The 12,767-nt window shown below is 40.4% G+C and overlaps 1 protein-coding gene across 1 annotated transcript; it reads right to left on the bottom strand.

Annotated features, from left to right (window-relative positions):
* Positions 1-2,741: 2,741 nt before the first annotated feature.
* Positions 2,742-12,546, bottom strand: LOC104520111 (glypican-6; the record flags this gene model as incomplete). Its single annotated transcript, XM_010165702.1, has 3 exons — positions 2,742-2,944; positions 3,370-3,545; positions 12,410-12,546. Coding segments are annotated over 3 exons (516 nt in total), but the record flags the coding sequence as incomplete, so codon positions are not given.
* Positions 12,547-12,767: the final 221 nt, after the last annotated feature.

Below are 12,767 nucleotides of genomic sequence, written 5' to 3'. Positions count from 1 at the left end.
CTTAGGCATCCCTCCTACTCCTTGCCTATGAGTCCATGGAGCTGAGACCACCCTGGAAACCCAGTTTGGATGCACCAGCTGAAAGCAGTCATCAAGTCACCTAAATGTGGTCTGAGGCTAACACGAAGACCTGAGGAGTCCATCCTTAATCAGCAGTGTGGAGCAGGTAAAAGAGAGGACCTGCCTCAGAGGTCTTGGACATCATTATCTGTCAATAAGCTTTCAGACCCAGAATAATAATGTGGAAATAGTATCAGTTACTGCTGAATAAGTGCACAATGGGATAAATCCAAGTGACACTCATCTTGTCCTGAAATAAGATTGCTGAGGGGGAGAAGCATAAAAAGGATGTGTATATGGGTAGAAAGAGATGGACCAGAGGAGAGTTTTAAAGGGCTCTCCTTGTAGAAAGCTGCATATGCAAGTTCAGGAAAAAAAATCAAAGAAAACATCCTCTGCTTGGTACCTGCTGTACCATGGCCAATGCAAAGCCTGTGAGAATTGGCTTAAACTCTGCTGTTAAACTTCCTGAAGGCATTAAATGCTGAATCACAAGATCCACTCAGAGTGAACCATCAGAGCAGCAGGAAGCCCTTCTATGGCTGGTGTAAAATGTATGTGATCTGAACACCTAGCCAGTGACTTCTGCATGCTAGGCTGGGCCCAGAAGAATAGATCATTATACTTTGAATTAAAAAAAACAAATGGAAAAAAGAAGAATGGAATTCAAGTGGCTAAAAATCTATGCTTTTTGTTATTAGACATACTATATATTGTTTGCAAATACTTTTTGGTAAAAGTGCTCAAGTATACTTTATCCTAACGTGCTGTGTCTTTTCTACTTTAATTTCATGCCTAAATCGATAGCTAATTATAATTTGACAAGAAAAAGAGATTGCAATGGATATGATCTACCTGCTCTGTGTTAAATTGTAATGTGGTTGGCTGGCTCTACAGTGTTTCTACAATTTGTAGAAACCATTTCCAGAGTCTACCCATTTCCAGAGTCACCATAAGAATTGGGAAATAGATTTCCGGTGAATCACTTCAACACCACACAGAATTGTCTCGAAGCCCTTTGTCTGTGACTAATGGAAGAGGGAAGGTTTTGATATATAATTGTTGACACTCATTTGTCCAAGATTTAAACAGCTTCCATCTTGGATCTTATGAATAGATGCAAATTAGGGAAACTTTATCCAGGACCATGGTCATTTAGGCAATGATTATTAAAGCAATGTATCCTTGAAGAATCTGAGAGTACAATTGCCATCAAAAATAACATCCGTGGCCTTCTCTAGGTCTATCACACAAACTCACATACCCCCCACAAATACACGCATATGAGAGAGGTTTTCTCCCCCACTGTGTGAACCTGTTTAGAAATGGACAACTGGATATGTAAAAAATTCTCTTCTTTGATTTTCGTGCTCACCAGTCATTAAAGGGTTACTTTTCAGAGCAGCACAAAAAAAGAAGAGTTGGTTGACCAAACATTTTTTTTTCTTACAAAGAAGTGTCAACCCTGAGATTGTAATTAAGAAGTTAAAATCTGTGATTTATATATATTTATATATATAAAAATAGATGATCATACTAAGACTAAAAAAGTGAAAGAAATCTCCATGTCAGTACTATATATTTGTTTGTTCCGAAATTTTGTAGAAGAAATCCTTGTGATGTTGAAATTAACTGATATGAAAGATGTAGTTAGATGTGAAACAAACTATTGATCCAGTTGCTGTTAGTCCATTAGAGAATTATTGTCTTGGTAGGATAATGAACATAGTAGCAGAAAGTCCTAATGAATGTCAGAACAGTGACAAAAGGAAAGAGATTATATCACAAGAGATTATTTTCTGTCCGAACCCTTGAAGGGAGATTTGTCAGAAGCGTTGTTTAGCATTACCACCAGGACTGATGGTGAGCTAAGTGGAAACCTGTGCCAATTGTATAACATGGATAAATACTAAAAGAGGCTAGGTGAAATCGTGCTACTACTCAATTTTTTACTGGGCATTAAGATTTAAATCCTAAACAACTGTAACATGATATTCTGAAGCTAGTGGAGTTACTATCATAGTAAAAGATAAACTCATTTTTCACCTTCTCTACCTTCATACCAATCTGACGTGGTTGGCAGATGGAGTGCAAGACATTCACCGCTGAGACATACTCTTGTGTTGGAAAAAAAAATCCAGACTTCCTCCCTATAGCAATGATCATTCTGATGACCTGAATCATCCTATGGAAGTTCGTAAAGGAAACCTGGCTGTCAGTGAAGAATGGTTGCATTTTTTTTTGTTCCTTTCTTGTCTTTTTTTGTTTTGTTGATATTCTGTTGAAATGCAGCAGCCTTGAGTCAGGCCTGATTCAGAAAGAAATCTGCTTTCTTGTTTTCTCCCCACCTTCTTTTTTCTTGTTAGGGAAAAACACACACCGTAAGATCCTTTTATTTTTGCAGCATAAAAGGAAATGAAAGTCTCCTGTTATAAAGGTTTGAGAAACAATTCTCTCAAGAATGGATATTGTCTTCAGAGATATCTGAAAAAAGGAAGCAGTTCAGTCTGGCACCTGGTACTCTTTGGGAAAACAAAAAAGGGAAGCAGGTTGCAGTACTGCCCTCTTCTCATAGAAAACTGCAAGTGTTTGTGGCATGGTCCATTGTCCAGGAGTATAAGAAAAGAAGCAACTTGTCTGTTTCTGTAGCTAAAACACAGTTTCTCTGACCAGATCCAGGATTATCTCCACTGTCTCTGCAGTACCAGACTGATGAAGACGAGGAGCAATGTCTGCAGTGACTGGCCAGGCTGCGCGGATGAAGCCTCCACCTCCCTCCTGTCAGAGTCGACCGGTGGCGCTTCAGTGGTGATGAAATCGAACTCGGTGGGACAGATGTCATCTGTACAGCCACTTCCGCTGCCTGAGCCACTGGTTTCATCACCTGGCATAAGGGAGCGAGGGGAACAACATGAGGGCCATAGGTTACAGTGTTCATCCCTTTTCTCCCACCCTGGTGGAGATTAACACCTTGGGAATGGGAAAGAGGTGGTGGTGCTAATGTTCATTCAGTAAAGCATCCAAATGAAAGCCACTGTGATTTAACTAGGGACTTAAATGCCCTTCTGAAAAAGGAGCAGACTGTTGGCACTATGGAAAGCCCTCAGTGTCTCGATGCTTTTGACATGAAGATAAGCAACAGAAACAAAAGAAACATATGTAATTGGGATTTCATGGGACAGAAAAAGACTATTTTTTATGTTGTTAGAAGCACAGAGCACAAAGACCAAGGAAAACCACTCCAGTGGAACTGATTTATAAATGTGTTCCAAAAATATACTTATTTAATGGCAATTAATGGTTTCTTACTTGTATCCTGGAAGTTGACATCATTTCCATTATATGCATTCTTCAGTTTGTTAGTCATGACACGTAAGGCCATGATTTGTTGTCGAATGAAGGTATCTGGCCTTGTGATGTCCACATCTACTTCTGGATTGTTGATCTGGTTGGTCAAGCCATCGTTCATAATCTCAGGCAAGTATCTATATAGCGGGATGAATGATTAGTTTAAAATGCAATAAGTTTCAGAAATAAAAGATAGTGCAGCAAATGTTATGCTAAGCAATTTGACACTGATAATGATTACACAGTTCTTAAACAGCTCCAGTGAAACCATTTAAAAAATATGGTTTTAATTTTACAGACTCTAAGGGCTCTTTTTAGTAGCTCAGCTGCATGGAGAGCAGAAAGGATTTAAGCTCTCCAACCTCCTAACTCTCCACATATTCCCCAGCAAGTGCACTGGCTCTGTTAACTATGGAAGGGGTTCACCAGCCAGCATGTTCAGATCCTCTACTGATATGAATGGTTGCACACTAAATTAAGCATCTAACAGCGCATTCTTCTGTTTTTATTTATTTCTGCTTAAAAATTATTATCTCTTTTGTTATATAGAGCATATTTGTTGTTCTGAGGTAGTTTAGAAGACTATCTTGAGGCATTATGGCACTTAATTTTCTTCTCCAGTTCTTCCTTGCATCCCTTTTTTGACCATTGTGAACTTCTCCAGCCTATCTGACATTCAGGCCCATAAATGGTGTTGTGAGTTTACCAGAATCCAGTATTCTCTTTGACTTGGTCCTTATTCCTTAGAAACAGGCTATACTTGCATCTGCCACTTGCTTTGTGCAAAGCACATTTAAGGTATGGCATTTCCTATCCATCCACACATCTGAGTTTTTTATTCAGGCTCTTAGCTTATCATTTCTTGATTACTGCATCTTTCCCTTCCCTTCCCTGACCTCGGCAAATGCAGTCTTAGACTACTCACAGGCAGCAAGTGTGCTTTTGCAGGTATTTCTCCCCTACGCAAACCAGCCCAAGCCTCCAATCACCCTACGGTAAAAGAATGCATCATCTTTTGTTAAATACGCACACTTTGTCACCTGCTGCTCTTTGTCCCCAGGAAACTCTCCTTGTAGGCATCTGCAAAGCTATCTTTTTTCCTGCTTTGAGTCTCTGTTAAAAATTATCTGTGCATTTTACAGCTGCTAGGCTGATAAAGGGCTGACATTATTTCTCTGTGCTGGCATGGTATCCCGAGAAAATAATGTACCACTGCTTCCCTGTTCTCTCGTCTGTCTCCATTTACCTACTGTCTTTGTCTCATATTTAGTCTGCAAGGGATTTGGGGCAGATCTACCTTTTGTTCATGTTCTTTACCATAATATGATCTATTTTGTAATTAGTTTGCATACCAGGCTTTCCAACTGATGTTTGTGGGACTCCTCATGTGGGCATGTGCTCAGCCAGTAATGATAGCACTGTCTAGCTCACTGATGGCAAACTTTAATGATGTCTGGTACCAAATATAGTTTAAGAGTTTTACTTCACTCACTTGTTCCAGCCCAATTCTCTACCAATATTCAAATTTGGCACCAGTGCCAGTGTTATATTCATATTGGTCTGGAAAATAAATGTATCCCTTAAAAAGAAATGTGAAAGTAAGGGAGAAGAAAGAACTTTCTCTGCTGAAGTCACAGTTAAGGCAAAGTAAGTTTTGTATTGCTTCTGGAGGTTCACAAAATAATGACTGCTTTGCTGCACCAAGGAAGGGTTTAGTCTCATCATAATAGGTACTTGCTTTGCAAGATGAGACTCATTTGTCATCGGTGGCCTTTGAGAGCTTACATGAGAATAATCCTGGGGGAGTGTGAACATATGAGAACAAAACATGACTGCCAAAAATACCGAGCCTCAAACTTTGAGTCCTGTTGTTTCACTAGTACCATAATGAGAAATAACAATGCTGTAGGGATCCCATCCAGACTCCTGTGGCACAGGCTTAACTATGGTAAGAATACAGAACCACCTCCTCCAGTAGGCAGGACTGCAGACCTCAGTGTTATGAATCACCAAAGATAGAAATTGGAAATAGTTCTGCAGAGCTGCCTGGAGGCAGCAGGACGGAGACCTTGGCACACAGGGAAGCTCTGGGCTGCAAAGGAACAGCACCTCCATCTGCCACATGTCTCTACAAATGAAATGGCTGCTGTAGATAAATTACTCAGCCTAGAAGTAAATCAGTGGTTTCAAGGTGCAGCTGATTAAAAAAGGTAAGAATGTAAGAATTGCCCTACCAGCTCAGAGAGGATGTCCATCTTGCCCGGTATCTTATCCATGACAATGGCCATAGCTGTTAGCAGCTAGAAGTGATTTGAAACAGCTGAGCATTCATGTGGATTGCTTTCCTTGTATATAAAGGGGTAGCTGCTGTTTATTGCAAGTCATCCATGAGAAGCTATGGCTGGCTCTGAATGGCAGTACAGGGTTTCTTTGACTGATTTATGTTTGATTTTGTGTTGTCTTATAGTCAATAATAAATGAAGAATATACTGACTTCTTAGTAAGCTTTTAATATGGAGAGAATATGAGTTAGTTTGGAGATTTAAAGCAGTTAGGGAGTGATCTGGTGTGTGCTTTTTATTGAAGTTCATATTCTGCACTGTGATCAGTATGGATCTGGTGTCCTTCTGAAGACCATTTAACTTTAAATGGGCCAGCCCATTCAGCGGTAGGAAGTGATTCAGTCAGTCTGTCACACACCCCCTAGTATCTGCCTCAGGATCTGGTGATCCCAGAAGCATTCCTGTCATGGAGGGGTTAACCTCTCAGGTGAATGGTTGAGTGCACCTCACCTAGATGTGTAAGGGAGCCATACTGGATGTGGGTCACAAGAAATCCATTACCTTATCATTGCCTGAAGGTTAAGCAGATACTTAAATTCCCAGGTGAATGAGCCTCCTGGCATTTAGGCATAAGAGCAAAAGAATTAGAGAGGCTGAGGATTTATTTTTAGGTTTATACAGATACCAGAACTCATAAATCTAAATGCAAGTCTGAATATGAGTAAAGTTCCCCTCTCAACAGATCTAGTCAACACAAGAACTAGTCAAAACCTGTCAGGATTCTATTCATCAGTAGAGCAGGGACAGCTGTTGGAATCCCATGTGCCTTTGACCAGATGACTAGTTCATTAGATTTCATCTTCTGGGAATCAGCTGTATAAACACAGACATCTGGTGCCATTTGAATGCTCTTGGTTATTCTTCCTCTTCTTGTTACTAGCCCTGAAAGGTGTGACTTTCCCATAGGTCCTGCATTGTATCTACAGGCTCGAGGTAGAGATCTTCCACATTTGGGGCATCTAAAATTATATTATGTGTCTTTCTTTAGGCAGCTGAATTGGGTGTTGAGGGCCACTTTAGCCACCCAGGGATATGCTTGATATCCTCCTGCCACTCCAGTAGGGTTTGAATATCCCATAGGTCCAGTGTCTTATTTGGCAGATCCATTAAGGTGTCTTGACTATTCCAACCATCTCACACATCAGTAGATAAGTGTGTTTAGGCAGTTGAAAACTGCTTCATTGACTACACCTACAGGATATTGGGGCTCTCTTCAGGTACTTTAACGTTGGTGATTTCTAAAGTGCTCTAGCAGTTCTTGCCGAGGCTCAGGTCCTCCACTACAGGGAGGTAGTGTCCTGTGTCATAATCATCTCAGACATGCCGCAGAGTCTCAAATGACTCTACTCTCGCTTGGGCAACAGAAATCACTATTGTCTCACCTACAGGCATCTATATTCAAATGCATGAATTTACATGTCTGAATGTGAAGCTGGATTCTGCCCTCATTACTGAACTAGTTCACTTGCTTCCTCAGGGGGGAAAAAAAAGGTAGAAAAGCCTATATTGAATGTAAATATCTTTGAATTGTTTTCCTTTCTTGAAAGGACTGGTACAGATATAGGAACACGCAGCCCAAGGTGTTTCGTGAGTGACAGCCTCTCAGAAGCAGCCCGGCACATGTTCTGACAACAGCATTTTGATGTGTGTGGGGTAGGGTTAAGTCACACTGAATAGGAAGCCATGTCTTGGGACCACTTTTTGACAGAAGATTTGTTGCTGGCTGGGCAAAGTTGTTCGACACAGCTGCTTTTGCTGCAGTTCTGTAAGTGGAGACACTCCTGTGAATTTTAAGCTTTGCTGCTGCTTCTGCTCTTGTTAATGATCTCTTTGTACGCCTGGCCGTTACAAGAACTGTATGCCCATTATAAATGAAAAGAAGAGATGTGCCAGCCTGAATCAGTGTCTGTTCTTTGCATCCTCCTAGCAAAACAAAAAATCGGCTTTCTTAGCCCTCTGAGTATAGAGAAGCTGAACAATACTGTTTGTTTTCTGTTGTTTGCTCCTTGCTCAGCTATGTCAGGATTTTAGTATAATTTACATTGTTTTCTAAAATATTAATGCTTTCTGTTCCTCTTAGCCTTTCCACAGTTCTTGCTTGTCTCAGCAGACAAAACAAAGATGTCTTTTGGCACATCATAGCCAAGCACCACAAAGTCTATTTAGAACCTTTTTTTTTTTTTTTTTTAATATCCAGTTAATGTTCCAGGGTGTCTGCTTCCTTTGATGACTGATGAATCTTTCAGATCATTTATATAAAAGCTGTAGCTACGAAAAACAACAAAAAGGGAGGAATCTTCTAGTTTTGAAAAGCAATCTCCCTGAAAGGGCAGAGTTCTCCATATTTTGCTGCCACAGCAGCTGCTTACAGTATGACTGGAGCATCCCACCTAGGCAGTGCTGGAGCTTTTCCAGGTGCACAGAATTGTAGGCAACAGAGTACAAAATACAGCATAAGCTTACTCAGGCTGGGCTGGGGGTAGCCAGTCACATCTGGTCCAGAAAGATAAGTGCAGTGGAAAATTGGCTTGTTTGGCTAACTAGATCACCTCATCTGATTCTGTTTGCTCAGGAGGTAATCACCATAGGATATTTTCAGTTTGGTTGGGTTTGTTGGTTTTTTTTTTTTTTCTTCCTCCATCTTGGAGAAAAGCTTGAGGAGACAGAAGGAGAGGTAGAAAATGGCTCATCTACCAGTTTGTTGTAAGGAAGAAGCTGAAAAAATAAACTGGAGACATCAATTAAGAATAGGCACTTTTTGCACATACCATGAAGCGGTTTATTCACACTTTCAACTAGTGGTGCTAAATGGTTATCTTTGCCTACCTCCAGGTAAAGGACATTTAACTAAGTCTCATTGCAAATGTTGCTGATCAGCAATGAGTAACTTTCCTAAGGCAGGCACTGATCTGTTGAGTCTTTCTTCCCACCTGAATTTCACCAGGAGTTAAAGGCTCTTTGCTCGGAAAGTAGGCATTCGCCTACCTATGGCAGGAGAAGAAGAAAATTTTAGGCCAGCTGAGACTCTATGCTGTGTTCATTTTGGTGAAATACCTTGTAGTTTTGAGCTAGACATTGAAAATTATAGTGTCCATTTTTCCTTTTATTCCTTATCTTTCTCTATTTCTTTTTTTTTTTGTACTCAGAGGAATGATAGTTTCCTCATGGAAAAGAATGGAGGTCTCATCTCTTCCACAGATTACAGCCTTCCAGAGCTAATATGTATTAGTAGGTCTATAGTCCTGGTGAACACGAGCACCAGGAGAATAGTGCATGAGCACAATGTCTCACATGGGTGGGTTGAAAAGTGTCAGCAGAGTCATTTGGAACAATTTGGGGTTCTTCTGGCCACCAGAGTGGTTGCAGAGTTCTACTGTTTTCACTTCAGTAAAAGTCACTTATTTAAGGGCTAATACCTTGGATCTGGTTGAAGTCATAAAGCCTGAATTTCACCATTCTTGGGAAAATTCCTTAATTTCTGGAGAATATCTGTTAGTGAAGACGTTATCAGCTGTTGTTAATAATTAATCTGCATATGGGGAAGGAACTAAACTTTTAAAGTTTGGTCTTAATGGTGTTTCTTAGATCCTAAATATCTTTAAAAAATCTGTCTCTGTGCATCTGGCAGAAGACATACAATTATTTTCAAGTTCTTTTGTGAATACAGGTATGATGGGGAAGTCCTGTTGGGCTTCTCTCTAAAAGGGACTTTGTCTGAACTAGTTATTATTATTTTTTTTTTAAAGAGATTAATCCACCTAATAAATCTTTTCCCATTTCCACAGTACTTGGTTTCTACCTGATGTGGCCTGATTAAAACCATTCTTCGTACAGGATCAGCAATGAGCCAAGTGCACCCTTCCAGAACGCCAAATGGATGACTCTATTACCCCATGATTATTTGCAAATTGTCGACCTTCATTTGGCAACCTGGTGTCACTGTAAATTAATCATGGTAGCAAAGTGTTATCTGGGGAGCATAATAACCACAAGTGACCTTGGTGTGATGCCTCTCTCAGGAGAAAGCCTAGCTTTCATTTTCTGTTATCTCAGGTTTGTAACTCTTTTCCCCTGTAAAAGCAGCATCAAAAGGTGATGTGTAAAATGAAACATGAGGCTTAATGTCTATACAGCAATTCAGTTTCTAATTCTTTATACCACCACAGGATCTGATAAAAAACTTGTAAACATGTCCTTTCCCAACAGTAACCAATGCCATGTTGTCTTCTTACTTGTAGTAGGAAAACAGGAGGTTGCTAAATTTCATTTTTTCTACCATGGGCTGTTGTCATATTCTCTGGAATTCAAAATGCAGTTCATATGGCACAGGGGTTCTTATCATGGATGACACAGTGAACACAAATTGATGTTTGCATATTGGCCAGATTTTGTCACCCTTATTCTTGCAAACTAGTGTTTCATATCAGGAACTAATCAGTATGATCAAGGAAGCACTTATGGTTTTTCTTTATGCTGCAGTAAATGTCCTTGTTCACCAGTCAAGAGATGATTTTGCATCTAAAGCTAGTTATTTTCAATATTATTTTCAATATTATTTCATATACAGGTCATGACATTCTATGGTATCTCTCTGATTTATTACTGTTCTCTACACTTGAAGCATTTATTGAATTCTGTTATTAAGACTATGACTATACATTTCTTCAGTGAATGGATATGAAATAGAAACTGGACAGAGGAGCAGTGGCTGGGCTTGCTGAAACCGTATTTTCAGGTGATGCTTTGAAGCTGTGATTCCACATCCAGTGAAATGTGTGTGTTAAATTAATCAAGGAGATTATCAGCAAAGGGTAGCTTTTCTCAATGGCTCCAGAACATTAATCTCAGAAGACATAATGAAAATAACCAGGCTTCTCATAAGATAAATGCTGCAAAAGGAAGGTGAAAAATCACATGCATAAAACGCAAGTCCATAACTCCCAACAAATGTGGAAGTTGTGCCAGATCCTTCAGTACAGGAGCAGAAAAGAGCTGAAAAGTATCAGCTAGATGTGGCACAAACACTAGCACTGGCCATGGAAAACAGGAGGTATATCAGCAGGTTTGTTTGACTGCTCTTTTGTAGAGAGAGCAGCATATATCTGTTATTAATGCATGCATCCTGGTGTGACACATGGCATCCAGCTGGGAGGCCTGGAAACTCCATTTAACCACTGCAGCACACCGGCATGGGGTCGTAACTTACAAAGCTCAACCAACAGATATTATAGAAGAAGATAAAACCACATTTTTATTTCTCTCTTCACACTGTTCCTTTGTGATGAGTCCTCTAATAGCCAGATGCTTCTCCTAGCTGTCTTTCTCAGAGTCCCCAGGGCTTTCTCTGGATCTGGGGCTTAGGAACTGAGCAGTGAGTGACCTGTGCTTGTGGACAGATTTGTTCATGTGTGTCTCAAAGTGGGTTCAATGGACTAGTAGTACCACAAACAGCCCTCTGCTCTTGTCTGTAAAATAAATTATTTGGAGCATTATGCAGTAAGGCTAGGGTGTGGGTTCAGTGCAAAACTTCCCCCTGTAAAGTGTTATAAAAATGATTATAAGATGGGGTCAGTCCAAGCTATCTATGTATCTGTCTGTCAATCCATCCTTCCATGAAAAATGGCTTTGAACAGGTTTGTTAATTTTTTCATGGTGTCTTATTTTCACTGAGATTTTATATTTGATGTGCCTGCCTCATTTTTTTTGTTGATTTTTTTTGTTGTTGTTATTGGTTCATTTTTGTATTTTGGCTTCATTTGTATCATCAGGTAAAAGGAAAATAAAAATTCCAGTCTCTGAGTGCCAGAAAGGATCACTGCTCTCCAGCTTCAGGGCTCACCAGACACTCAAATATTTCCACTCCTCCTGTCTCTCCAAAAGCACAAGCTATTGCTGCAGAACTGAAACCTGACTGCCCCTGGCATGGTCCTTGAGCCAATTCCTCTCTCTCTTTCTCAGCAGGGATAATCAGATCCTCTCCTCTGTCAGCCGATGAATCCACACTGGGACCTGTGGAGACACCTGTTCATCTGCCAGCTCCAGCCCTGCCACAGCCAGAGCCAAGCAAACTTCAAAATTAAAACTCAGAGAAAACTCATCACAAACAAGGGCAGATGACCACGGTATCTCTGATGAAGTAACATAAGGTCAAGCCTTCTACACAAGATAAGTAGGAGCGTTCCATTTATTCTCCACTGGCTATTTTGTAGGGTTCCCCCCCCCACCACCCCAGCAAATAGCCCTAAGCTTTGCCAGCCAATAGCGAATAGAGCTGAAATTCCAATTTCTGTTTCATCCCAGTATGATATCCCGAGAGTGCAATTGCTTCACAAGCTGTCAGTCCCAAAACAGGGATGCTAAATGGAGCTAAAGAGCTCTTTGAAATTTTGGTATGAATTATCCTTCTGGAGCTGAACCAATGCACATTTCCTGTGTTCACATGCTGACACGCTGTGCACATTTACCCTGACTCACACTCCGCCTTTAATGGCACCTTAATAATAAGTAATCTTGACTACAAGCTGCGTATGGACAATTACTTGTTCTCCCTATTTCCATTTCACTCTTATACACAGTGTTGCAAGATGACCTCAGTTTCATGGTTACTTCAGGCTGGATGGGGATTTGGACCTAGTGTGGTGGAGAGGGGTCCACCTCACCTCGCCTTGGTGTGGCCATTCCAGCAGTCCTCCTCGATTGATGGACCAGCCGTCACTCGCTCATCCTTGCAGATTGTGTAGGGTAATGTTGACCAGAACTTTTTAGAGAGCTTTAGCTTTTCTTTAATGTCTGTTACCTGATTAAGAGACAGTGAGAGGGAAAACAGGTCAAAAACATCAGTCACGCTATCATGTTAAATAATAGATTGTTTATTACTGCAATGACGGTGATGGTGAAGGTTAAAAGGGCTGAATGTTCTAAAACTTAAATTCCTGTGTTTACAAGCAAGGCACTCAGAATTTGGGTTCAGAGATTATAAATAATCAGTCACCTTTTTCCACAGGCAAGACATTAATA

Source organism: Antrostomus carolinensis, unplaced genomic scaffold (assembly GCF_000700745.2).
Source record: "Antrostomus carolinensis isolate BGI_N321 unplaced genomic scaffold, ASM70074v2 scaffold50763, whole genome shotgun sequence".
In the NCBI taxonomy this organism is placed as follows: domain Eukaryota; kingdom Metazoa; phylum Chordata; class Aves; order Caprimulgiformes; family Caprimulgidae; genus Antrostomus; species Antrostomus carolinensis.
Note: the sequence above shows the minus strand (reverse complement) of the source record. Positions and strands in the feature narration are given on the sequence as shown.